The sequence below is a fragment of the Colobus angolensis genome, unplaced genomic scaffold (genome assembly GCF_000951035.1).
Source record: "Colobus angolensis palliatus isolate OR3802 unplaced genomic scaffold, Cang.pa_1.0 Scaffold230, whole genome shotgun sequence".
Taxonomy (NCBI): Eukaryota; Metazoa; Chordata; class Mammalia; order Primates; family Cercopithecidae; genus Colobus; species Colobus angolensis.
Window position 1 is genome coordinate 6,766,396 of NW_012115489.1, and position 27,949 is coordinate 6,794,344.

The following is a 27,949-nucleotide window of genomic DNA, read 5'->3' on the forward strand; positions in this document are numbered from 1 at the left end:
TGAGACAAAAAGTTTCTATTTGTATGACTTTGTTATGGCAGCTCCAGCTTTCACTAGCTTTCACTAGTCTGCCAAATTCCATTCTCCTTAGCTCTGGCACAGATCAGACAGATTTCTGGTCAGTTTCTGTTTTTTGAAAGTTGCTCCAGTTTAAGTCTCCAATCTCATATCTGATTTTCATTTCATCTCCTTCCCTCCAGTGCCAGTGCTGGCCTTTCCTCTTCTCTGTGCTCCACAGGAGCCACCAAGTTTTCATGATTTCCCTGTGCCATGGGATGCAGATGGAGAAAAGGGCTGTATCCATCTTCTCCCTAGTCAGGCTGCAACTATGAGAGAGGCGCAAGGTGCTAATCCTCAGAAACCTTGCCAGTAGCAGCTATAAAATTCCACAGCCTCCAGCAAGCTAGGGCAGCACCATATATCCATATTGTAGGCAACCCCACTGTAACTGTCCAATGAGTTCATTTTGCCCACTGCTCAGAGAGAGCTGATTTATCAAGACAGGGGGACTGCAATAGAGAAGGAGCTTAATTCACACAGACCAGCTGAATGAAAGACCTGAGTTTTATTATTACTCAAATCAGTCTCTCTAAAAATTCAAAGGCTAGGATTTTTCAAAGATAGTTTGGGGGAAAAGGGAGGAAGGCTAGGCAATGGGTAATGGGTACTTGCTGCTGATTGGTTGGGAGTGCAATTATAGGAGTGTGGGAAATGGTCCCCTTATTCACTGAGTCACTTCTGAATGGGGCCACAGAAGCAGTTGGTGGATCCAGGTGGAGCCATTGGTCATCAGATGCAAAAAACCCAAAAAGACATCTAAAAAGGCCAATCTTAGGTTCTACAATAGTGATGTTATTTGCAGGAGTAATTTGGGGAAGTTGTACATCTTGTGCATCTGGAATAATGTGTGGGTAATCATGTATGTCTACACCTTAGCGGAATTCAGGTTCCTCTCATCCTCCTAGTGTGGTGGTCTGTCATTAGCTTTATAAATGTGGTTGAGTTTTGGGGAGAGGCTATTATCATTTAAACTATAAATTAAATGTCTCCCAAAGTTAGCTTGGCCCAAGTCCAGGAATGATTAAGAGTAGTTTGAAGGCTAAACGCAAGATGGGGGTTTGTCAAATCAGATCTCTCTCACAGACATAATGTTCTCACTGTTATAATTTTAGCAAAGGTGGTTTCATCACACCCTCAACCTAGTTGTCTTGGGGCTTTGGTTGCCTGGCTTCAGTGGACATTTTCAGCATCCTCCTCCTCCTCACCAAAGGGAGAGAACGGACTTAGGAGAAGAACAGGACACCCGCTGTGAACTCCGCATTCCTGTGGCTGCAGATTCACATGACTCCCTTCCCTACTCATCTAGTCCTATTTTATAGCGTGGAAAGGTGTAGGGCTGGCATGAGAGCTGGGTTGAACAGAGCCAGTTCAATCCTGGGGAAAGTTTATTGATTTGTTAGTGGCTCTCCTTAGGATGTGGGAGTATTTAATACCTCTTTGCTCTCAGCTGATGTCTCGGGTGTGCTGAAGGCTTATGATGCTTACAGGAGTGGCCTGCACTCCTCAGAGTGAGAAGGGAGTGGGGTGGTATGACTGGAAAATAGTTGGGTTACTGACTCCTGCGAAAGGAAAAGGTCATATTCAACCTCTGTTACACCAGGAAAATGATTTTTTGTTTATAGGTGTTTTCATTCCCCACTCTTCTCCTTTAATATGATATATGTGAGATTTTTTGCGGACGTCCTATGATCAATGAGATGAAGGAGGAGCTGCATGTATAAGGTCTGGGGATGGGGTTGGCAGGTAGCTGTGGCTCACAGCCTGCTTCCAAGAGGTGAGGATCCCAATGAGTTTTGCTGGAAAGGAATCTGCTTTCACTCACCTCCCTGGAGATTGGCTACGGTTTTGAGATCAATTACTTAATCAGAGTTAGCTGTGTGATGACTCCATCTCTAAATTAGATATGCTCAAAATGTGGTGTCCTGATGATCATAAGCACTACCACCTGGAATGCTGTTAGAAACACACGTTCTCAGGTCCCACCCCAGAACTACTGAGTTAGAAACTGGGGTGGTTCCAGGCATCTATCTGAACACACACACCCTCTACGTGATTCTAATGCACTCTAATATTTGAGAACTGCTGCTCCAAAGATGCCTCTCTTCTCCAATTCAAATTGACACCCTCGCCTCTCTAATAAACTGGTTTCTGCTTTGTATGGCCTAATGAAAAGATATGACTTACCTGAAACATTATTCCTTCAAAATTCTCTGACAATTTTCCATCCATCACACACTTCAGCCTAAAACTTTATGATGCACTTTAGTTGAGGCAAAGGGAATCTCTTTTCTACTTTCTGAGAGAATAGAACTCCAGAAGTTTATCCTTAACAACTTTATACAAGATAATTTCCACTGGAGTTCAATCATCCTTACAGTGATGTTTATTGTTATGGAATATTTCCTTGCATAAGATGATAATTAAGGATGGGACTCACCCTTCCATGTTGTATTTTCTCCAAAACAATTATCACCATCAAACATGCTACATATTTTACCTATTTATTTCATTTTTTGTGTGTCTACCCCTGAATGAATGTATGCTTCATGAAGGCAAAGGCTTTTGTCTGTTTTATTATCTGCCAAGTTCTCAGGACTTTGGTCAGTACTTGACATCCTGTATGCACACTCAGAAATTATTTGTTGAATGAAGACATGAAAGTTGGGCTTCAAGCGTGTGTTTTAGAGGTTCTGGAGATTTCTGTTTATTAACTCATTGAAGAAAATTATGGGTTTTATTCTTATTTCTAATTGTGAGAATGCTTAATGTCACGGGCTACATAAGGGTCTCAGAAGTCACATTATTTTGTGCAATGTGAACAGGAGAATTTACCAGACTGCTGTGGAAGTTGGTACTTAGGGGTATGCTACAGGGCATCATGAGCTGGAACTGAGTAAGACATGCCCAAACAGGAGAGTCAAGGGAGAATAATGATCTCAAACTAACACAAAATGATTTTTGTCAGTAACTTTGAGCATGCCAGTCTGCTGTTTGTACAAGAATTCTCATTTGTAGTAGCTGATTCTCCTGGATGGTAAATCTGTTAATTGTGCTGGGCCTAGCAGTAATTGTGCTAGGCCAAACACTTTCCAGGATGCAGTATTTCCACCTTCCTGTTTGCACATCTTATAGCTCCCACTTCACAGATGTTCAGTGTTTTCTCACTTGTCGATGATCCCATCTTGACACAGTAGAGTTGGTTTCCACCCTTGAAGCACTGTGGGGGCAATAGGCAGACACATTTGGAAGTGGAGGCTGTAATGAGAGAGAGAGAGACAGTGTGACTCACCACAGTACATTAGGGTTTGGTTTCATCTAAATCATCCCCAGGGTGGCGAGCTCCTTGATGGTGTTAAGTTTGGTCCAAAGCTTTCTCTAATGAATGAGAAAGCCAAAAAATAAAAATTGAAAACAAAACAAAGCAAAAGCAACAAAACAACCCATCAAAGGCAATGACCCCAAAGACCCAACTGTGATTGAATAGAGAGATCTGTATATAAGAGACTAGAGGGCACTAGTAAGCCAATAAGCTTAAAGAGTTGGCCTATCTCGGGCAGTTCCCCATCTCACTGTCCACATCCAATGAAGATTTGCGCTATCTCTGGCACCTCCCTCTCACTCACTGCCTACATTCAATCAGGCACTAGTCCTATCAATCCATTTCTCCAATGTCTTCAGCCTGTCCTTTTATTTTACTTTCATTTTTAACGTTGGCGTTGCCTAAGTACCTTTATAGTTATCATTTATAGATCATGTCCTTTGAAGCCACACGCTATGCCAAGCACTTTATATGCTTTATTTTTTCGAACCCTTACAACAAATGTATGAACTAGGCTATCATAATAATTCTACGGAAGAGGAAACTGAGCTCAAGGAATTTAAACCCTTTGCCTATGGCCACACAATTTAGTAAATGGTAGAAGCAGGATTTAAATAATACATGACTCACAGGCCTGAGCTTTTTAACATAACTCTGGATCACATTTGTTTCTTTCTTTCTAGAATATTATTGGGTTATACCTGGGGATCTGTATTTTTAATAGGCAGTTAAATTGGGTGATTCTCTTATGAGGCCTGCTTTTGGAATCACCAAAGCACTTCATAATTCATTTAAGTCTTATGTTCATGAAATAGGTTTAAAACAATCATTTAGGGATAAAGTTACCAAAGCTGAGTATATTAAATTAATTTTGAACAAAGGTTTATAGGCTTATATATTCTACATGTATGTTTTAGTCAAAGGTCAAGGTCCTCCACAGTTTGGCCTCAACTTCCATTTTCAACATTGTCTTTTTTACTTTCTGCATTTCAAGTAGATTAACTGTCTGTTTCCCCAACAAGATCCCAAAGGTATTCCAGTTTATGTCCTTTCTCCCATGTCATCTGCCTCTTTTGCCAGACTGATGTGCTCTTTCCTACTTCTCCCCACACGTCCAGTTTCTACAAGTCTTGCCTCCTCAGTGAAGCATTTCATAGCAACATAACCATATTCTGATCTTTTGATCTTTTCTTTTCTTTTTTTGAGACAGTCTTACTCTGTCTCCCAGGCTGGGGTGCAACGGCACAATCAAGGCTCACTGCACCCTCGAGCTCCTAGGCTCAAGAGATCCTCACACCTTAGCTGCCCGAGTAGCTGGGACTACAGATGCACCCAACCATGCTCAGCTAATCTATTACTCTTTGTAGAGACAGGGTCTCATTATGTTGCTCAGGCTAGTCTCAAACTCCTGAGCTCAACTGATCCACCTGCCTTGGTGTCCCAAAGTGCTGGGATTACAGGCGTGGACCACAGTGTCTGACCAGATTTTCTCTTTTTTCTTTTTCTTAACTTTTATTTTAGTTTCAGGGATACATGTGTTAAGTTTGTTATATAGGTAAATTGCATGCCATAAGGGTTTGGTGTACAGATTATTTCATCACCCAGAATAAGCATAGTGACTGATGGGTAGTTTTTAAATCCTCTGCCTCCTTCCACTATCCACCCTCAAGTCGGCCCTGGTATCTGTTGTTTCTTTGTGTCCATATGTTCTTGTTGTTTAGCTCCTGCTTTTAAGTAAGAACATGTGGTATTTGGTTTTCTGTTCTTGTATTGGTTTGCTTAGGATAATGGCTTCCAGCTCCATCCATGTTGCTGCAAAGGACATGATCTCATTGTTTGTATGGCTGCATAGTATTCCATGATATATTTGTACCACATTTTCTTTATCCAGTTTACTGTTGATGGGTATTTAGGTTGAGTCTATGCCTTTGCTAATGTAAATGGTGCTACAGTACAATACATGTGTATGTGTCTCTATGACAGAATGATTTATATCCCTTTGGGTATATACCCAGTAATGGGATTGCTGGGTCAAATGGTAATTATGTTTTAAGTCCTTCAAGGAATTCTGTTTTAAGTTCTTTGAGGAATCGTCACACTGCTTTCCACGATGGTTGAGCTAAACTGTATCTTTTATTTGGCTAAATTTTAGTGGTGTAAACTTGTCAGTACCATAGGTGACATTTTTGTGTACATTCTTAGTAGTTAGCTTTCATATATCTTTTCCCCAAGACAATGAGAAGTGCTTTTTTGGAGAGCAGTGTGGCTCATCCGTCCGATCAGTTCTTAACAAGGCACTCAGTTCATTCTTCTGGATCAACTGATTTGAAATTCTGAATTGTGGGTGCAGGTATAAGTGTACAAAAAAGAAATTTACTTAATGGATCTGGAATAATTCATGTTGCCAAAATACCTGAGTCAGCATGAGTATTAGCAATGAGGTCATGAATGAATAGCTTATTTTAGGTGACATCAATTCTTTCCCAGGTGTCTCAACTGATGGGAAAAAATAGGGAAAGGAAGTAGGGAGATACTCACATGCACCACATGCCTGGGCATCTTGCCCTTGGTAGGAAACATTTTATGAAAAACCATGCATTTCCTTACTATGCTCTCTGTTAACCAGCTAGAGAAGATAATTGTTCATTGTTGGAAAGAATGTTCTTGTCCACTGTTGGAAGGGATGGAGTTTGGTGAAAGATAGGGGACTGTTCCACCTCTGGTTAGGACATCCGTTCCTTAGGTTTTTAAAAGGGCCATGGTCACTACTCTTTCAGTATGGATATAGCTTAAATGTTCTTTGCCTAATTATTTTCAGACTACCAGCACCTAAAGACCCCACCACCTCCACTAATTGATCCTTCAACACTCAGTTCTCACACTTCCGTGCTTAAGAAAAACCCTTCCAGACCAGAAGATATTTCTCTCTTAAAGCTCTTATCGCATCCTGACTTGCACTAAAGTGATTCACGTAATTATTGTCTAATGTTACTCCTCCAAAAATTTGAGGGGTAAAAAGGGTGCCTCATCTTAAAACCATCATCATGCCTTGAACAGTGACTTATACATTGGCTGCTAAATGGATGTTGACTGAATAAATTTCCCCTTCCTGTTGGTTGGTGGTTGACATTTCTGAAATTCAGATAATATACTTAATATCTGTAAAATAGGCTTCTGGGGGATTTCATTCATGTTGTAACTTTTGAAAGGTGACCTTCATATTACTTTGAAGTTCCTTTTTAAAGTTTTTTAAAATTTCATTTTAGATAGAGAAGGAAAAGAGTAGCTAAGAGCACAATGTAATCAAGAACACAGTTTAATCAAAGTGACATGCAATTGAACTGAAAATTACTAATATTTCAACTTCCCATGAGTGGCCTGGGTATAAAGTACATTTTTAGCTTTCTCTGTCTTCATAAATGCTATCATTTGTATGTTGATAATTTTCTATAGTGCTAATCCAAACAGAACCCTCTGTGACGTTTACTTTTGCTCACCAGTTAAAGAAAGCTAGCAGAGACAGATCATATCTTTAGAGGAAAAAAATGCTTTGAGTTTCCTGATTGTGTGCAGAACCAAAAAATGTTTTAAATTGCCTAAATAAATCTTCTATTAAGAAATGTTCATGTGTTAGTTTGACTACCCAAAGCATTCTGTTAATTTCACAGTTTTTAGTACTTTTTTTTTTTTTTTTAACAAACTTAGACTACTCAAGTATGTGATGATTTAGATATGTGTATAGCAAAGGGGTAATAGTAAAGACAGGTATTTTGATAAAATTATCAATTGTTATTTTTCACTCAGGCAGATTTGAAAAAAATAATTTGTGGGAAGATAGCAAAAAAAAAAAATATATTTCCAATAGAAGAGTTCTCTGAAGACTGCTTCTCTACGATAAATAAGGAAGAATGGAAGGTAACACTAAATACAGCCCCAAATGCCTGACCTATCTATTACAGTATAGTCAGGGATTAGTTCTTACCTGCCCTGCTGACCAAATTTTATTTTCTCTATGTATTTTTGACAATAATGTTCTTACACTACATTTCTCAGATAAAAAGTTTATATTTAAAATAAAAATGATATTGTATATACTTTCAGCTCTTTTCTATCACAAATTATTGTCTGCAAGAGACGTCAGTTGAGTAATGGTGTTGATCAAGCACCAAAAAAATGAATAGTAGAGTTTTTGTTTAAAAATTATTTAATAGTGATTAGAATTCATATCAGGCCCCGGTTTTCTGTATGTTATATGGAATTGCCTTGTTTAGACATGGCATGAAGGTTGAAAACTCCAGATACTGACTTCCTGAGTTGTCACCATCAGATGCCAGCTATGTCCACCCTCTGTCATGTTTCAATCCTGTGGCCTGTCAAGGGAGCTGAAGCTTGATAATCAGCTTGAAGTGGATCAGGAAAGACAGGGTTTTAAGTAATAAGACCTCTCCCCTTTCCAGGACTGAGCTGAAGAACACTGGGCCACAAAGTCCAAAAAGAGTCAAGGGGAACAATATGGTTTTTGTCTTTCTTTTTACAAAAGTAAGATGGTTTCAGCAAAGATTCCTTTGCATACTTTATGCCCCAATTTAAGATAATTTTTTTTGGAAAATGTCCCACAAAGGAAGTATCTCTAACTGCTTGGGTTCTGTTGTAATGTCCAATCCATCTTTTGAAAAAGATATAAAGCTTAGTTGGACTACTTCAGGGTCAAACTTCATCTTGGAGCAAATGTACTGCTGTGAAGTCCCTGCCTCGAAACAACTCACAAATGTAATGTCTATGGTCAGTAAATTTAGGGAAAATGGAAATAGAATGCTACTCCTTAAGTATTAAATTAGCAGAGATACAAAGGAGTGATAACTCCAAGGTTTGGTGACAGTGTGGGAGAGCAATCTTTATTATATGTTCTAGAGTGAAATATAATATGGCAAAAACATTTCTGGATAGGGAGCCAATATATTATATTTAACAATAATATTTACCTAGAAATATCCCTTTATAAGCTATATCTGAATGACATAATCTTAGATCACAGATTGATTTGTGATAGACTTAGGTATGATGGCACTATTTATGATAGCAAAATACAGGAGAAAATTTAAATGGCTAACCAGAGATTGGCTAAATAAATCATAGAATACCCATATAGACTTTTGCAGACATTGAGAATTATGTGGCCGAATAATATATGTTGACATGAAAACAGTTCCATGACACAGTAAGTGAAAAACAGCAATATATAGAATAACATGTAGAGTATGATCCAATTTTATATTTTTAAAATTTGTATTATATGCAGGGCCACTCCTGAGATGTTTGAGACCCAGGGGCAAATTTTTTATGGGGTGCTTATCTATAAACAATTAGAGTCACCCCAAATTAGAGTGTTAGCATCATACTGGCTTTCTAATTTCAAGCAATCTTGAGCAAGAATGCCCTGCTGGCTAGCAGGAGCAATTTGTTCACCAAGCTGTTTTCTGAGAATGAGAATCTAGCTCTGGGCCAGAGATGACTCCACAGGCATGAGCCCCAGAGCTCTTTGGGGCATCTGGCTGACCCCATGCATGGTGGGGAGGAGAAGCAGTAGAGAGTTGGAAAGTATAACAGTGCTTGCGTTCATGTGGGATGTTGTCTGGGCTCAGGGTGTCCTGCTTGAATAGTATTGTCAGCCTTGGATTGACCCAGGCACTGAAAGAAGACTTAAAGAAATTTCAGGAAGATGCTTTGGCAATGCAAAATCCAGTCCTACCTGGAAAGCACTATTGGCCTCAGACAGTCCCAAACACCAGAAGGAAACTTAGACAATTCTGGTGAAGGCCCTCCAAAGCTGGGACTGGGAGGGATGCCCGAAACATGAGATCAGGACAGGTGCTTTTCCCACTAGGGCCTAAGGGTGGTACTGATTACACATATGCATAAAGAAAAGATTGGCAAGATAAACACCCACATTACTACCGTAGTTATTTCTACTTGTGGGTGATTATAATTTTCCTTTATGTTTAAATCATGATTTTTTTTTATAATGAAAAGGAAATATTTTTGATTAAGGATAGGCTATTTTTAAGGAAGATGATGTTTAAGCTGAGATGAGGGTTAAGTGAGAGCATTTAGTGTGGTCACCAGTGGAACTGACCTGAACATTTTTCCCAGTCGTAGCAGGTGTCATAGCCACAGGATTCTTTCTTTGTACTGTTGGATGAAAGTCTTGTCCTTTCAAGACCCCATTCTAACTGGCGGCCATCTTGGCAGGAACCAATATGTAGAAAATGGAGTTGCTGATTATTTAAACATTTCTCAGCCAGAAACTTACAAGCAGGTGAAGTAAAGTAATCGTTGGAGTCTATGTCAAACACACAGAGATCTTCTGAATAATGGCTGCCCAAGAGAAGAAAGCAAGCATTTCCATATGAAGATCAGAAAAAACAGGGGCACGTAGCCAATGTAGTGTGTTCACTCACCAACCAGTTTTCTTGTGCCTGTTTTCCCCACCCCACTCCAAGCCCTGGGCTTGAGTGAGAGGAAAAAGAAGGTGTTGATATAACTGAGTTTAAAGTTTTTACATGTGCAGAAGTTAAGTCTTTATAACCAAAATGAGACTGTTTTAATAAACAATCTCATTTTAAACAGGGAACTGGGCTGAGAGATAATTAAGAAACTTGCTACCCAATGGCGAAGGAGGAATTCAGCAGAGCACAGGAATATCAGTTATGTGGAAATTTCATTTATTTCATGTCTGTGCTTCAAGAAGCTCAGCTCTTCCATCAAGTGTCTTACCCTAGACTGGTTTTCGCAATTTCCAGACAGTCTGTAGGGTATCTCTTACCTACAGTCTTCTTCTGGAGACATACAAATGCATTCAGATCCTGATTGTTTCTGTCCCAGCTGACAATGGCCTTTTAATTTTGTTAGACTATCTGAAACAAAGGAAAAAAGGAGAAAAGAACAGTGCACAGCATGGATTCTAAGTGACAAGCTTGAATTCAGAGAAGAGGCAGTGGTAAAGGATTCATATTTATCTCTTGGAGTTAGAGCATTCATTTTGGCTTCTCTAAATACATTGTCATTAAATATTCCATATGAAAGGTCCTTTCCAGTGCACATGAGGTGTCATTTTCCAACCTAAAATTGCTATTATGTTCAGATAACTAAAGAAAATGGAACTGTTGAAATTTTTGTTCATTTATTTTTCAAATATTTATTGCATATGCATGATATTCCCAAAAGTATGTAAGGCTCTGGAGAGAGTAGATTGAACATAAACTGACCCGGATCCTGGGCTCACCAAGCTAATAGTCTTGTGGGTGCAGACAGACATTAATCAAATGAGCACACTAATATACATACAGAATTGTTGCCTTTCTTAGTGCTATTAAAGAGAAGCATATAATAAAAAAATTGATGTAGCTAGAAAGATTAGAAAAGGTAAAATGAAGAAAGAAAAGTGAGGCTGTTCAATGCAGAGGAAACATAAGGTATGGAAATGTTCAAATGGGAGGCAGTGGCCGGGCATGGTGGCTCATGCCTGTAATCCCAGCACTATGGGAGGCTGAGGTGGGCAGATCACAAGGTCAGGAGTTCGAGTCCAGCCTGGTCAATATGGTGAAACCTCATTTGTACTAAAAATAAGAAAATTAGCAGGGCATGGTGGCAGGCACCTGTAGTCCCAGCTACTCAGGAGGCTGAGGCAAAAGAATCACTTGAACCTGGGAGGCAGATGTTGCAGTGAGCCGAGATGGTGCCACTGCACCACAGCCTGGGCAACAGAGTGAAACTCCGTCTCAAAAAAAAAAAAAAAAAAAAAAAAAAAAAAAGGGGGAGGCAGCTTGTGAGTTTCCTGGAACTGAAAGAATCCAGAGTGGTTGAAGTGCTGAAAAACAAGAGCATGGAACAAGATGTGGCCAGAGAGGTAGGTGTGTGGTAGGTTGTATAGGGGCCTAATAGGGTCTTTGAAGGGTTTTTGTCTTCATTTTATAAATAGTAGACAGTCTCCGATGGGTTTTAAGCATGGAGTGTTGTGACAAAATCAGTCCTGGATTTTGAAAAAAAGAAATTAATTCTGGCTTCTATGCAGAGAATGGATTTGAAGATGTATGGTGGTCAATAGGGCTCCAGGGAGCTAATCTATGAGGTTATTGTGGTAGTTCAGGTGAAAGAGGATGATAATTTGGACCAAGGTTCCAGAGGTAGAAATGGAGAAAAGTGAATAAACTTGAGACACAGCTAGCAGGTAAAATACGTGATATTACCTATTGTGGGTAAGTTATGAGAGCTGCCAATTATATGATTCTTAGGTTTCTGATTTGCATAAGAGAATATACATTGGTGCCTTACCTGAAATAGAAAATATTAGAAAATGCTTAGTTTTAGGAAGGAAAGGTGATGAATTAAGAGTTCCCCTCTGTAGATGTTGAATTTACAGTATCTTTAAGACATCCAAACAATGTAGATATATATGAATTTAGATATTCATGTCTAAATCTCAGTGGCAAAGTATGTGCTAAAGATTTAAATCCGTTATTAGTCTATGGGGGAATCACTAAAGCTATGCATGTGGGTGAGATTCTTCAGTAGGAGAGTACAGATCCAAAACTTGGGAAACAAACAGTGATTAATGTCCAAGCACTGGCAGGAGCCTGCCAAAAATAGAGGGCAACAGCCCGAAATTCAGAGCTAAACAAGAATATGAAGCCAAGGAAAGAACATATGTGCAGAAGGTCAACATTGCTGAAGGTTGCTGAGAGATCAAAGAAGATAAGGAAAAAAAAAAGTCCATTAGATTTAGCAATAGGGATGTGAATGGCTTGAAAGTCAGATTTTCTTACAAGAATCAATGGAGAAATGCAGCTCCTAAATGTAGGTATTAATCCCTGCATGACATTCTAGGCACTAGGACATTATGGTGGGAAAAAAAAGAAAGGAAGGATGGAAGAAAGGTGGAGGAGAGGAGAGGAAAGGAGAGGAAAAAAGAAAGAGAAAACAGATATTAATCAAATAATTATAATAATGGATTTATAATTAAGGGCTGAGACAAGTATTCTGAAGAAAGGGAACATAGTTTCAGGAGACCACATACCATAAAGACTCCAACTGGGAAGGGTAAGGAAGGATTCGTAAGGAAATTACGCTTGAACCAAGATGAGGAACTGAATGGCATGTCGGTTAGGGAGGGGGATGAAAATAGAGGGAGTGACACTGGGGGTGTATTTATGAAAGAGGGAACCTTGGTTTCTTTGCTCATGTTGAGGCCCACCTAGGGAACCTGGACCTGGAGCCAAACTCCTGAGTCCATTGAATGAAACAAAATTTTTTGATCTGAATCTGACTATTCAGGCATCCCCAGAACCAAAAGGACCTCGTGAGCAAGGTAATTGCCAGGGCAGAACTGGAGGCTTAGCTCACTCTTCCTCCTCTTAGCTTATCAAGTAGAAGGTTTGATAAGGAAAGGTGGCTCATGTTAGAAGCAAAAATAAAGGTATAAAAAATTCCTAGGTTTTCTTATTCACAGTTGTTTTCATTTCCTTCTATTACCCCCATGCTGTCTGGTGAAACTTGGCCCAGAACTCTCATGAACTTGGAGACCTATCCTTCCGATAAGGCTTTAGCTACTATGGTTTACATTGTGGTGATATTGTTTACTTATGCCTCTTTGCCCTTTGTAATTCTACATTTAGGCCAGGGAGGAGCAGCAAGGTATACACTGTTTCCAAAAAGAATCAATCAGTTTTCAAGTGGCACAGAGCCTTGCTCTTTCACTACAGGTTTGAAATTGTCAATGATCTTATGCAAGGAATCTGCTCTTCCAATCAGCCTCAGGTTGAAGCAGTGCTGAGACTCAGCTGCCCACACCTCCCAGCACAGGAGCAGCAATACTGCACAGTCTGTAAAGTGCTGAGGGCAAGAGGATCCTCTGAAGAGCTACTTGAGGAGTCCAGGTCTGGGAAGAAGGAAAAAAGTAACCATGTAGCATCTCACATCTTTATGAAGCAGAATTTTTCACATTGAAAGAATTAATAATGTTTCCCTGCCTGAAAGTGTCTTTACCTCACAGTGTCGGTTTTATTTATGATTCTCTTTCTCTTTCTGTGACTCCCCGCATTGGTCTTTCTGTCAATATTATTGGAGAGAAAGTATATGAAATAGGCTATGTGTTTCCTTTATCTAGCGGTGGAACATTTCTTATTTCTCAGTTTGAACAACAATTTTAATGGAACATTTCCTATTTCTCAGTTTGGATTATAATTTTAATTTCTAATCTAAGGGGATGTGTGTGCACATGCATGCATCCGCTCTGATGAGGATACTGCCTACGGTGTCCAAAAGATCTTAACTTTCTGAAGTCTATGGCTTCCACATACATTCATTCCACTGACACTTACGTTCCTTGTAATTTGTTATTATGATCAGGAGTCTAGTGAAACCAAGACACAATTCTTACCTGAAGTTCTCACTAATTTCCATGAGATCTTTTTACTGATAATTTTATTTAAGGTTATTCAAAAGGTTAACTTTTTCCCTTTCTTTCACACATCATAAAAGCCCAGAAGAGAATAAAGGAGGCAGGATGGCAAAGAGCTTAGGGAATTAGCAGAGCCATTGCATAGTTCCTGTTTGACCCACACTGTCTAAACTTGTGTTTTATTTAGCCTCTCAGTGCTTAAGACATAGAATGGCTGTAGAGGCTATACTACCAATCTCAGGGTGCACCACCTTATCAGACCCCAGGACACTGAGCTGCTACGCACCTTTTTCACAGGTGAGTGAATTTGAAATGGGTGGTGTCCAGGAATTCCCCTGGCATGTGTATCTCGATGGCCCAGCAACAACAAAGCCTTTGGGGCAAGTTAGCTCAATGGATTCACCAATTCTATACAATCTCTGAAATGGTGTAATTGTCAGAATTTCCTGCACAACTGGCTTGATGCACTCTGTCCCTGCAAGAGAGCAACATTTCATATGTGTTTAGTGGAGCAGAATAAACAACAAATTTAGGCAAATTTTATGCAACCAAAGAGGTGATTTTGATGAGATTTACTGCATTTGTTCAACTGTGGTGCCTCCTTTTGATCAGAAAACCTAGGGGATAAGAATCCTGGGCTTTCCCTCAGACCCTTCATTGAAAAATTCCCTTTAGTTTCATTATCTGAGGTTCCCTTGCTAAAGAACTGGCTCCAGACACATCCAACTTTTATGAAATCATTGGGCCCTTTTCCTTTCAAGAAACACTTTATTTTCTCTTATCCCTAGTGGATTTCTCCAAATGCAAGTTACCACACTGTGAGTGATGCAGAGTGATGGGCATTCTAATTGACACTTGTCTCAACTCTGCTTCATGGTGCCCCAAAATAAGTCTTTGGAGTCCCATTCAAGCCTTATTTGAATCTTGGTTTTTACTTTACTCTAGTACAGATATGTGCAGAGGCTAAAGCTTATTCACTCTTTCTCAGCAAAGAGTGTAAACATGCGCCAAGGAGTAGTGTCTTGGTGAAAACTGTATCTTACACAAAATCCCGTCTTACACAAATTCCCATTTCTGATACATAAAGAGTGTAAATATCATCTTCTTGAGACTCAGCAATTTGCGTCAATTTGAACATTGGGCAAGGCAGATGTCTGTGGTTAGATACAGCTTGCCGACTTCCTGGATTTCTTTCGAAGTGAATACTTCGCAGTCCTGTGTGTGTGACAGTAATATGTAGGAGCAGGAACACTGAAATATGGAGATATCTGGAAATCCAGTTTTAGCAAATGAGCCCTCCTATTTATTTTCTGCTTCACAAAATCTTTCACCAGAGTTACTAAAAATGTTAATGTATTGATCTAAGGATGTGATTTTACTGTTTTTATATTGGGCACATTCATTCTGTAAAGTTGTCAAGCAAAATTGTTTGCCCAGTTCTCACGCTGGCATTCCACATCTCCTTGTCTCCAGGTCCCGTCTGGTAAGCATCTGAAGTACTGGTATCCAACAGTTTCAAAGCCAGTAAGGCATGAAATTTCAACATCTTCTCCAACTGAGTATAGTTTCTTTTCATTCTTAATTAAAGCAGAAACCAGAAATTATTAATGCTACAAATAACACTCTCTAACTCTTTGGGCTCACACTGAGCCTTTCTATCCTTCACTTCTGGATCTACTCAGTCACCGAGTCCTCTCAATTTAACAAACCTGCACGTTATGCACATGTACCCTAGAACTTAAAGTATAATAATAATAATAATAATAATAATAATAATAAGTTCTCTCCTTCCCGTTGCCATCATTGTTTTTCTTCATGGTATTTATTGTTTCTTACTAGGGCAACTTTTTAACTGGTCATTCTTCTAATCTGTCTCCCTGAATTGATTAGGGCTTTGTTCATTTGTTTTTTTAACTTGAAAACTTGCTCCCCTGCCAAGAATGGTGGCTCATGACTATAATCCCAACACTTTGAGAGGCTGAGGCAGGTGGATCACTGGAGTCTAGGAGTTTGAGACCAGCTGGGGCAACATGGCAAAACCCTGTCTCCACAAAAATACAAAAAAAAGTGGCCAGAAGTGGTGGCATGTGCCTGTGGTCCCGACTACTTGGGAGGCTGAACTGGAAGGATTGCTTGAGCCCAGAAGGTTGAGGCTGTGGTGAGCCATGATTGTTCCACTGTACTTCAGCATGGGCGACACAGTGAAACCCTGTCTCAAAACCAAAACCAAAAAACAAACAAACAACCACCCCCCCCCAAAAAAAAGAAGAAACCAAAAATCTTTATATATGGAATGTCCTTCTATTGCTAGAATAGAAAACCATATGCTCACCATGTAGTGACTATAAACTGAATAAATAATATATCTTATGTATAAAGCAAACATATGCAGTTGCTATTGTGACTGAGTGCAGATCATTTAAAATTGTTACTCAATTCCTAGTAACCCACTGGTCATTATATATTTTCCCAATTAATGGATTGTACAACTATTATCATGTTGCCAGGGGCGGTTTAGGGGGGATAGTTCACTACAATTTTCAAGGTAAACTTGAGTCTTATACTTCTTAGATCGGAATATTTATTTTAACTTACTTTACCCCCCTCACCTCCTGCCATTTGCTCCCATAAAACCTATGCTCTGGCAAAGCAAAACCCTGCCATTCTTTGAACATAAAATTCTTTTTCATGCCTCCATGTCTCCACGTGGCTGTTCCTTGTATCTTCAACACCTTCTCTCTTCCCCTCAAGACCCAGCTCAACTAGACCATCCTTTGCAAAAACCTTTGATTTCCCTGGTTTCATGAGGTACAACGTCCTTTCAGTTCTGAGAGAAACTCATGCAAGGCTCTATTTTTATAGTGTTTATCACGTTTATCAGCCCCAGCTCTGACCCTTTAGTGTCAACTCCACAACCAGATCTCTGTCTCATAAATCTTTACCCGGGCCTGAATTCTTTGCTGAAAGAATACAGAATGTTATCCTTCTTAAGGAGCTAGTAATGCAATACAATTTTCCTTTACTGAGAGGGGTAAGAGTACCAAGAATTGACTAAGCAGTTGTTCTCTGATAATTGAAGTTGGGAACCTGAGGGTGGTGAAAACTTTATTGTCAGCTTATGTTGTTACTTGGTCATATGATTAAACTTGTCTCCTAGAAGATTCTTAATTTTCTGGATACAAAACTACCATTCTACTCTTGGTTATTACTGATATGGCTTTGTTTCCAAGGGAAATGGACTAATGATTTGGATGTTTTATTCAAAGGCTGCACAGTTTTTTCTTGCATTTCTTCTGAAAAAAATTATTGCCTTAAACTTTTGTTTGTATTTCTTGTTTTTTTATGAATCTGTAACATATAAGTGTATGTTGCAATAATCAAAGTTAGGGAAGTACATTTGGTAGACTGACTAAACAAAAAACCTTGCCAAAAGTCCCTGTCACTTTCATACAGAGGTTGGACTTGTCTGTTACTCATTAAATAAATATACTTGTGTGCAATAACATCATTGCTCTAACTTGGAATTAGGCATATCTACCTCTATTTGAATCTATACAAGGGGCATTTTGCCACTAGAAATTCCAGAAGATGCTTATTAGGAAAAAATAAAATTTTATTACATTTGAGTAAAAACTATTGCCAGATAGAGACCAGGCCTTTAGTAAAGAGCAAAATAAAATAAGAAATGAATTTATCCATGAAAATGGGAATATATAATCTAACCTTATAAAATGAGTTAGAAGAATAATGCATCACTGTTGAAAGCCTCTGTGTGTTTCTAAAATGAGAATGTCAATAATTTTAATGGTTTTTGTATGCAACCAGAATAAATAGATTAAGTTATTTTGGTATCTGGATCTGCCAATATGTGATTTTAAGGATAATGTTCTAGGGCAGGGGCCAGCAAGCTTTTCCTATAAGTGGCCTGGATAGTCATATGTAGGCCATGTGGCGTCTGCTGAAATTACTCACCTCTGCCGTTATTGTATGAAAGTAGCCATAGACGATATGTAAACATATGAATATGGTTGTGTTTCAATAAAAATAAAACTTTATTTTTTTAAGTGGCAGGTCAAATTTGGCCTTTGGGCCATAGACTGGTGGCTCTTGTTCAAAAGAATTGGTTCCCAAAGTGTGGCTCCTAAACCATCAGCGTCTGTATTACCTAGGAATGTATTAACTATGGACATTTCTGTGCCCTTCCCAAAACCTTCAGGATGAGAAACTCAAGGAGTGAGACCCAGTGATCTGTGTTTTAACAGGTCTTTTGGCACATTGTTGAGTTTGAGAACCTTTTTTCTAGTGTAAAGACTAATTAAAATTACCTCCCTCTGAAATATTTCCTCCCCATAAACTTTAATGTATGGTCCTTATGCATGGGCAGAAAAATAAGTGAATATGGAAGATACATTAACCCAGACTATACTCCATGAATAAAACTATTTGCTGACCTTAGAGAATTGAGTGTTATTGATCTTTTATCATAAGTGTGATACAGTTGGGAAAAGATTAATGTGATGGTATTACTAAGTTTAAGAAAGGTAAAATGAAATAGGGAGCATGCCTTCTGTGATCAATTTTAAATATCATGTATCACCTGAACTATTTATATCTAAGGCCATAGATCTGTTTGACAAAAAGTATTCAGCTTTTAAAAAAGTAATAGAAACATATTGTGGCTTAGTAAAAAAAGTTGAAACTTAAAGGTACGTGAAAATGGTTTTGACTGCGTAAGAACTCTACAGGTTTCTAACCTAATAAAACAATACAGAATAAACACCTCTTGTGATTATAGCCAGTCTAGTGTGTTTCTCTAAACATTCCTTAGGTAAAGGTATCAGTTTGCTCAGACTCTGAAATAGCCAGATCTTACTTGCAAATTCTCACAAGTCATATAGTCCTATATTATATTGAAGTTCTATTATCTTTCCAAGAAACCCAAGCAATCTGCTATCCTTTAGTTTAACAACTGGCTATGAAGACATCTCTAGGAAATTCAAGATGGAAGAGTGACAAAGTGTTTCTAAATATGATTTTGTACTTTCAAAGTCAACAGGAGATTATTCGAATAGGAAAACAGTAACTCTAATTAAAAGACAATCTATACTTTTTGAGGTTATTAAAACTATAAATCAAAAATGAGGGTTAGGATGCTGACCCGGATAAATCCATTTTCTGGAGGAACTGGCTGAGGACACCCAGAATCTGCTTCTATCTCAGGAAGATTGACCTCTTTCATTTCTTCATCATCATTGATACATGGTTGTCCACTAAAAGGGAAACATAAATATGCGTGTATCTGTATGTATGTACACACATTTACATGTGTGTATATGCTTATGTGTATACATATGTACACATTACATACATATATGTATTAAATAGAAAACATTACACACAGAAAAAGGCACAGCAGCAGACCCAATGGCTCATTAATATTCTGTGTTGGCATAGGTAAAGTTCTAATTATTTCTTTACTTAGCAGTAGACTAATAACCATTTGAACTCTCAATGTTATTGAGAGTTAGGGCAAAATGACCCATTCTTTTCCCTTAGCCAGTCTTACTTGTTTTCCATGATTGAAAATGTGCAATCTTCTTCTTGTCGCTTCTCCCCGTCACAGCGTTTCCCTCCTCTTTTGGGGGCAGGATTATTGCATTCTCGGGTTCTCGATCTCTTATAAGTAGCATCACAGGTACTCCAGGAAGACCAACAACCCCAGTGTCCATCTACTGCATCTGGAACAAAGGAAGACTCACCCCCATGGATCATGGTGCAGCTGCATTTCGGTTTTGAAGCGAGGCCAACCTGGTTTCCTCACTTTCTAGCTGAGTAACTTCCTTTGTGGACTGTGATAGAGTTCTTCTGAGGATTAAAAGAAATTACCTGTGGAAGGGGCCTGGTACATTGCCTGATTTCCTTTTAGACTTTGTTCCCATAAACTTAAATAAAATGGCAACAAATGGCAACCATTATGAATTATTTTCAACTGTTAACAAACCTCTTTATTCTTTGCTTTGGAGACCTTTTAAAAATGTGCACTCATATATGTATAAACATGAACATCTTCTTAATAGGATGCATATTAAATTACATTTTTAAAGGTAGTAGAATACATTCTTACTCCCACGCCTTACCCTGTTTCTAAGGAGGATTTGAGGTAACTATGAACATATTACTTAGTCCTGTATGAAAACTTTTGTTGTGGCTTAATTTATCTTTTATTACAAAGTCATCCTCCTTCTATATTACAATACATAAGAGGCTTATAATATCAGTATCATATATTTTATTTAATGTTATGTTTGATTTTTTATGTTATGAGCATTGTGCATGTACTCTTGATATACAAATACTTATATAATATATTCATATTCCTTAGATAGATACTGGTGTTATCCTCATTTTATGGATGAACAGATTGAGGCATAGGAAAACTAGGTAACTTTCCCAAGGTCACATAGTTGGTAGGTTACAGTTGAGATTCACACTTTTTGCAGGTTTATCTTCTCTCTGAGCCTGTACAAGGTGGAGGCTGCTGATAGAAGTTTTGTTTCTTTTTAATTGACCAATTTAGAATACTCTTTGGAGGGGAAAACGTATCTACCTCACAATAGATTCCTGATACTTACTGGATTTATAATCTGGAGATCGTCTCTCACAGTTCTCACCGTAGGTGCCGCTCTGACACACACACAGACATTCAGTGCCGGAGAGGGTGGGTCGGCCATTATTAGGGCATGGAGCACACTGGCAAGGATCGAACTTGGCTGCATACTCTGGGAAAGCTTTCCTGAGATTGTTCCGTTTTGTCACTGCACAGGGGATGTTTCTTACCAAGTCCATGATGGGGGCAAGCTAGGAGCAAATGGGAGAGAGGAAGTCCAGTCACATCCACTTTGGTAATAGGTTGCCATTACTGCCCAGTTCTCATGAGATGAGAGGGAAAGCCTGAAAATTCTACACTTCAAATGGATTATTGCAGAATATAGTATTGCCACCTGTTGAACCAGTAGGCAAAAGCCTTCTACCTGTGGACCGGTGTGATGTATATGGCACTTACCTTCCCTGCAATTTTACTGTGAAGGAAGTCACATGGGAGGTGTTGCTTACTTGGTTGTATGTCATGTTATTTATTAAGTGCATCAAAGCACTGAGATAGGTGACCAAGAGTTAGGCAACTCTTTACTGCTCTGCTGAAACCTCATTAAATTTGACTTAAGCAACAAAAAATCTAGAGAGGATAAGAGAAGCTTTCCATGTTCTTTTTTTTCCAGGGACAGTTTTGGCTTTTATTGGAGTTAGATGAGAAAATATGGAGTGGGAGAAAATGAAGAAATAAACTTGCCAGTAGGATGAATGGAAGAATTACAGTAACAAATAATGGGCTAATGATAAATCAGGGCTCATTTTATTAACATCGTAAAACCTCAAAGAAATGACCGTCTAGTGCAATATGACTTGCAAGTACCCGGAAGGGCAGTTGGGTCTCATTTTTCTCCCATAAGTTGTAGAGCTCAATACATCTTCATGCTGCATGCAAATGATTCTATTTTCATAATGATTGAACTCTTTTATCTTCATTTAAACAAAATGAACATAATAGCTTCTTTGGAGGCCTTTTAAAAATGTGGATATGTTTGGGGGGAAACAGGTTCTAAATGGCATATGGCTGATACGTGAGTAAAGCATTCCATAAATAATAAATATCACCTTTTAATGCAATTACAACAAATACAAAACTGGTAAATTCAATCAATAGTTATAGAAACAGGAAGTAAAATGGATCTAAAATCTCATTTATCTCACAGAGCTACAAATGAAGACTTAGGAGTGTTCATCAAATAAGGAGTTGCAAGAAGAACACAGAAACCAGATTTATTGTATACATGGAAAAATAAGTACTACTCAAGGCAAGTTTGAGCATTTTTATTCACTAAGTTCCATTTCCTGGTGTTTCAGGCATGCTAGGAATTCTAAATACTGTACTGTTAATAGCAAAAGCAATAGACATGCAATTTAACATTTAACAAAAGGTACGTTGTGCATGAATACTAAAGAAAGGCATTTCTTTTATTGTCTGAGAAGAAAATGGAGAACAAATTGTGTGATGTGCAATTTGGGCCGCTAGAGAACTACTTTAGATCTCTTACCTGGAATAATTTTTACTCTTACCTCAAAGTCAATCACAGCAGGATTTTCCTTCACTGATTCTAACCAGTCAGAAAACGTCTTCTCCTCCAGACCAGAGCTCCCTTTCTCCCACGCCAAAGCTGCTGCATATTCACTCCTTCCACCTCGAATTAGGGATATGGATTTCTCTGCTCCCTGCAAAAATGAACCTGCAAGGTGTTCCAATAAAAATGCCCATTTAATTTAGTTTTTAAAAAAACCAGCCTATTTGTACAGAAGGGAGAAGTAGATGGTACAGTATGTAGCTCCATTAAGTAAGCTAAGTGAAAAAGTAAGAGAACACTCCTCCTCCCTGTAGGGAGTTTAATAATAGAAATAATAATAACAGTACTAACAGCTACCATTTATTAAGCATCTGGTAGATGCCAGGCACTTTACACACATCTTATATAATTCTCATGACAACCCTGAGAAGTAGTTATTATTATAAACATTGAAGCCAAAAGTAACTTGTCCTGGAACACATGGTTACTAAGAGACAGGACTAGGATGCAATTACAGCCCAGTCCTTGACTACTCTGCCCCTTACTCTTTAATGTCAACTCCCCTGCTTCTGACTTATGTTTTTTTTGTTTTCTTTTTTTTTTGAGACAGAGTCTCGCTCTGTCGCCCAGGCTGGAGTGCAGTGGCTGGATCTCAGCTCACTGCAAGCTCCCCCTCCCGGGTTTACGCCATTCTCCTGCCTCAGCCTCCCGAGTAACTGGGACTACAGGCACCTGCCACATCGCCCAGCTAGTTTTTTTGCATTTTTTTTTTAGTAGAGACGGGGTTTCACCGTATTACCCAGGATGGTCTTGATCTCCTGACCTCGTGATCCACCGGTCTTGGCCTCCCAAAGTGCTGACATTACAGGCTTGAGCCACCGCGCCCGGCCCTGACTTATGTTACATACGTTTTGGGTCCCCAGAATAAAATAAGTCACATGACTTCTGATAGCCAATCAATTGACTGTCACAGTGAAACTTCCAATTACAGGAAAAAATGATAGAATGATTTTATATTTAAAGACAGAGGTGAAAGCACAACTAACATAGAAAAAAAATTAACCATCAGGTTAAGAGTTGGCACAATGTTTCTTTAGACACAATGGCATTTACTATTAAAGTATATAGCACAATTCTTTTATACAAATTTCCATAACAATTTCCCCTAACCAAATGGTAACTTTAATTAACAGGGATAGAGACCGACTAATAAGGAATTGCAGTAAGAAATAGTAGCAAATAAAAAGAAAACTAGTGATATGAGTGATAGTTAGTGGCATTAATTTGGTGTCTATCAGTAAGAATTAGCTATGCCCCCACTATTCTGAAATTCTACAGTAAGATAGTCTAGAATGATTAGAAAATGATGAAATTGTCTTCCTATGAAGAAAGTAGTATGGCTGCTTTTAAAGTGAAGTGCATAACAAAACACAGGTATAAGGAGTAACAAAACAAAGGTATACAATGAAAATTTTAGAGGTTTTCGTACTTATTTTTCATATAAAAGTAGAAGCGAAATTAGAGTTTGCCAATATATCATGTACAGACTGACAGTGGCTTTGTCATGTTATTTCATATTTAGATTGATACTATATATTTCATAAATGGATTGACACTGGTAATGGTTATCTGTGAGGGCAATGGGATCCTGAAGAAAGAGTAAGTCTGTTTACTGTTCCATTGGTTTACTCTTACAAGTGAACAAGTGCCTTAAAAAGATTCCAGAAAGAAAATGCAGATTGAAGATAATGCCAATAATGCAAACAAAAGAAAAAAAAGCTAGTAAAAGACAGAATGAATATTTATACTTACACAATCTTCTCAGAAGCCGCATCATAAGATGAACACCAAAGCTGACCAAAAGCATGTCAAAAATTTCAAGAAACTTTTGTAATATATGGATTTATCAATGAACTTTTTTTTACTTTTTTCTTTCTTTCTTTCTTTTTTTTTTTTTGAGACAAAGTCTCGCTCTGTCTCCCAGGCTGGAGTATGGTGGAGTGACCTTAACTCACTGCAGCCTCTGCCTCCTGGGTTTAAGTGATTCTCCTGCTTCAGCCTCCTGAGTAGTTGGGATTACAGGCTCGCACAACCAGGCCCGGATAATTTTTGTATTTTTAGTAGAGACCATTTTGGCCAGGATGGTCTCGATCTCCTAACCTTGTGATTTGCCCACCTCAGCCTCCCAAATTGCTCAGATTACAGGCGTGACCCTCTGTGCCCAGCCTGAACTTTGTTTTTAAGTGTGTGCAGCCACCACTATGAGGAAGATAAAATTCTGTTTGTTCCATATACGCTATTGAAAAAACAATTCCATTTTTTATATTTGCATATTTTAATGCACATTTTTGAATAATACCTTTTTACAATTCTTTAGTAAATATATATATATATATTAGTGATATATCCTCAAAAATTTTTAATGATATAATTACAGACTTGAGAAGTTTGAAGTCCAATGATTTACTTGAACTAGTTCAGGGTTAGAAACAGGCAAATCTATGTTCTCGTGTGTGTTTTGCTCTTCAATGTGTCTGTGTCTTTGACTTTAGGCAAATTGTCATCAATAAATATTTGTTGAGAATCTTCTATATGTCAGGCCCAGATAAATATCAAATATCATGTTAAGAACTCAGACTCTCAGTGAGTATATGGAATAGGTATATAAATATATTAGCAAGACTATGGAGAAGTAAGCAAGGATGGAAAAGAAGAAAGGAAGGAAGGTAGAAAGTGGCAGGGAGGGAGAGAGGGAGGGAAAATGGAAGAAAAGAAAGGAAATTAAAAAGACCAATAAAATAATTTTTGCTAAGTATTATTCAATGGTAAAAACAATGAACAATTAATGAGTTAGGAAAGTGAAATAATTCTGTCATCTTTGGCAGTTAAGGAGGATGGCGCTCTGAAGGAAGACTGATGTGTTCCTGGAAGGAAAGGTGATTCCTATTAGGGAGATCATGGCCCTAATATTAAGGAGACAGTGGCCTTCTAAGCCATGGGCACACCGTGGGCAAGGACCTGGAGTCAGGGCAGATGTGCCATGCTCTGGAGACAGCACATGCAGTCATCAGTTTGAGTTGAAGTGGAAGGTCCGGGGACAGGGAAGAACAGCAGAACTGAGAGAATCTGGATGTAAAGTCAAGGAAATTAGACTTCATTCTTCAGGTTTAGAAACAATTACATTTCCTAGAAACAATGAGAGGTTTTGAGGTGGGGATTTAAAATGATTCAGGAATATCGGCAGTATTGTGTCATCTGGGTAGCAATGGGTAATTGAAAAACCAGTTTGGAGCCTGTTGCAATAGTCTCTAACTTTGCAATGTCCTCTTGTTCCTACAGTCTGAAAACTGGGGTCCATATTTGATATTTTCTCACTTAAATTCCTCTACATTAACTCAGTTTCCTAAGTAGCTCTGATTCCAGTCTAGTATTTTCTTATATTTTAAGTAAACTTTTATACTGACGTATAATATTGACATAGAAATGTAAACAAATCATTAAGCATACAGCTCAATTAATTCGTAAAAAGTGAGCATACCCATATAATCACTGCCCACGCCTAGAAATAGATCTCTAGCAACACCCAAAAGCCTCCTTCATGCTTTTATCCAGTCATTATTCCATCCCCAAATGCAAACTCCAATTTTATTATTATTACTATAGATTAGCTTTGCATATTTTTAACTTTATACATAAGATTATAAAACATGTACACTTTTGTGTGTGGTTTCTTTTGCTCAGTTTTATGTTTGTGACATTCATCTATCTTGTTTGCAGCAGTAGTGAATTCATATCGTAATTGGTTCATTTTACTCTTGATACACATATGAGTTGTATCTAATAAATGAATAATGCGGCTTTTCTTATTTTTTGCTCCACGTTTGTGCATATTTTTGTTGGTACACACCTATTAGTAGAGTTTCTAAGTCATAAATATGTGTGTGTGCATTTATGTTTCACTTTAGTAGATATTGCCAAATAGTTTCCAAAATGATATTAACAATTTATACTCCTACCAGCAGTGTATGGCAGGTTGTAAAGTTCTACTGCCAATACTTGTTAATTTAAGTTTTTTCACCATTTCACGTATTTTATGGTTTTAATTTTATCCTTTTGATTCCCAGTTATCTTTAGCATCTTTTTATGTTTATTGCTTTTTAAAATGTGTTCTTTTGTTAAGTGCTTATTCAATATTTTTGCTTATTTCACAATTTTCCTATATTATATGTCTTTACTACATGTCACTTGTGTAACCACAAAATAATTATAGCAGACACGAATTGAATAGCTAGTATAGGCTAGGCTTTGTCCTCATCAATTTATATGAACTGTTTATTTAATTCTCACAATAAGCATAAGTAAATACTATTGTTATTTTTAATGTACTTACAAGAAGAAAGATTAAACTCTTGATGTTGATTACATAGCCAATCAACAGTGGAGCCAACACTTGAATGTAATCTAGTTGATATGCAATGAACTTAATACATCACAGCAATAAATAATTTGTATAAATAACATTTTATTTTCCTACTTAATAATTTTTACTGCTTTCCTACTGAATGAATCCAGCAAAGTGTTCTGCTCAACAGTAAGTCTGTTAATTTCTTGGCAAGGTATTTGAGGGGAAAACTGCACAGTATATCAGCTTCTTAAAAAATTACAATGTTCTTTATAATTTTAAAAGCTCTGAGAAATTCTCTCAAACACTGTTACACTCAAAGTTTTTCAATTTAAAGATGGAACTCCCTTTTCACATGCAGCACCTATTAACATTCTATAAATCATATGTGGGATAGTCACAATATTTAATAGGATTAAGCCTAATTTTTTTAGCAAGGCATACAAGCCCTGTTTGATATGGACCAAACCTACCTTCTCAGCTTCATTTCACGAATTTATGCTCAAGCCAAATAGAAGTACTCATTTATTCATTTACACATTCATTCTTTTCCTCTCTATGCCTCTGTTTCCTCATCTATAAAATGGTGGTAATAATTGTACCAGTCTCATGGGGTTGTTGTGAGAATTAGAAGTTAACACACACAAACACTTAGGACAGTGCCTGGATCATAGTAAGAGTTCAATAAATGTTAATTTTCCATTCATTTATTCTTTCAAGCATTCATGTGTTCGTTGAGCACATCTATTAAACATTTATAATGTGCCAGACATGGTATGAAGTCTGCTACCATAGTATGAAGTCATGGTATGAGGACATAAAGACCACACCACTGTCCTGAATTTACATACCATGGAGGAAATAGAAAGTAAACATAATACAGTGTGATGAGTGTTATGATGTTGTGAATGCAAGTTGCAGTGAGTACATATAGGAGGGCACCTAACCTTAATTATGAACAACAATAGAGATGGTAATCAGGTAAGGCTTCTTGGACTGTCTGCTAAAATTTACAATTTCAAGATTTTGTCACTTCAAAATAGCTATTACATCTTTAGCGTATTAAACACTTAAGCAATGCAGAAAAACACAATAATTATTCCCCTTGTTGTTTAGTCTTAGTTTTATATAGTAAATGAATCTATTTCTCATTGCTTCATCTTTGCTCACTGTTTCTTTACTCCTGGGCTCTATATTTATCTATTGGATTAATGTTTTAACATTAATTTTTATGTGCTTTTATAATTTCTTTATTTCGATTATTTCTTTGATAATTGAAGCTGAATCATGGGTTTTCTACACGTACAGCCTCAGGCTGGAAAGAATCAAGAGAGAAAAAGAGTAAAATTTTGTCTTTTTAGATCTCAAGTACACTTTTATAAATCTAGCAAAAATCATAGATTTGAAGGCTAGGGTTTTTAATGTCAAGGGCCAGGCTCTTGAGAGAGAAAAAGAATTCTTGAGATCTTAATGCTTGAACTAAAATATCAAGAGCCAAACATTTTAGGATTCAGAATCACAGAATTTATAACATC

The 27,949-nt window shown here is 37.9% G+C and overlaps 1 protein-coding gene across 2 annotated transcripts in view; it reads right to left on the reverse strand.

Annotated features, from left to right (window-relative positions):
• Positions 1-2,545: 2,545 nt before the first annotated feature.
• The window catches only part of C6 (complement component 6), a 117,210-nt gene continuing 91,806 nt past the window's right edge, over positions 2,546-27,949 (reverse strand). The window contains exons 10-18 of one of the 2 annotated variants that reach the window (XM_011944419.1): positions 22,011-22,177; positions 20,468-20,693; positions 19,402-19,573; positions 18,994-19,105; positions 15,280-15,412; positions 14,122-14,310; positions 10,203-10,293; positions 9,513-9,754; positions 2,546-3,315 (exon numbers count right to left, since the gene is read on the reverse strand). In XM_011944419.1, the coding sequence (XP_011799809.1) occupies positions 3,134-3,315; positions 9,513-9,754; positions 10,203-10,293; positions 14,122-14,310; positions 15,280-15,412; positions 18,994-19,105; positions 19,402-19,573; positions 20,468-20,693; positions 22,011-22,177 (1,514 nt within the window). In that variant the 3' untranslated portion in view covers positions 2,546-3,133. The remainder of the gene's footprint in view (positions 3,316-9,512; positions 9,755-10,202; positions 10,294-14,121; positions 14,311-15,279; positions 15,413-18,993; positions 19,106-19,401; positions 19,574-20,467; positions 20,694-22,010; positions 22,178-27,949) is intronic. The other variant, XM_011944420.1, reaches the window with a different exon arrangement.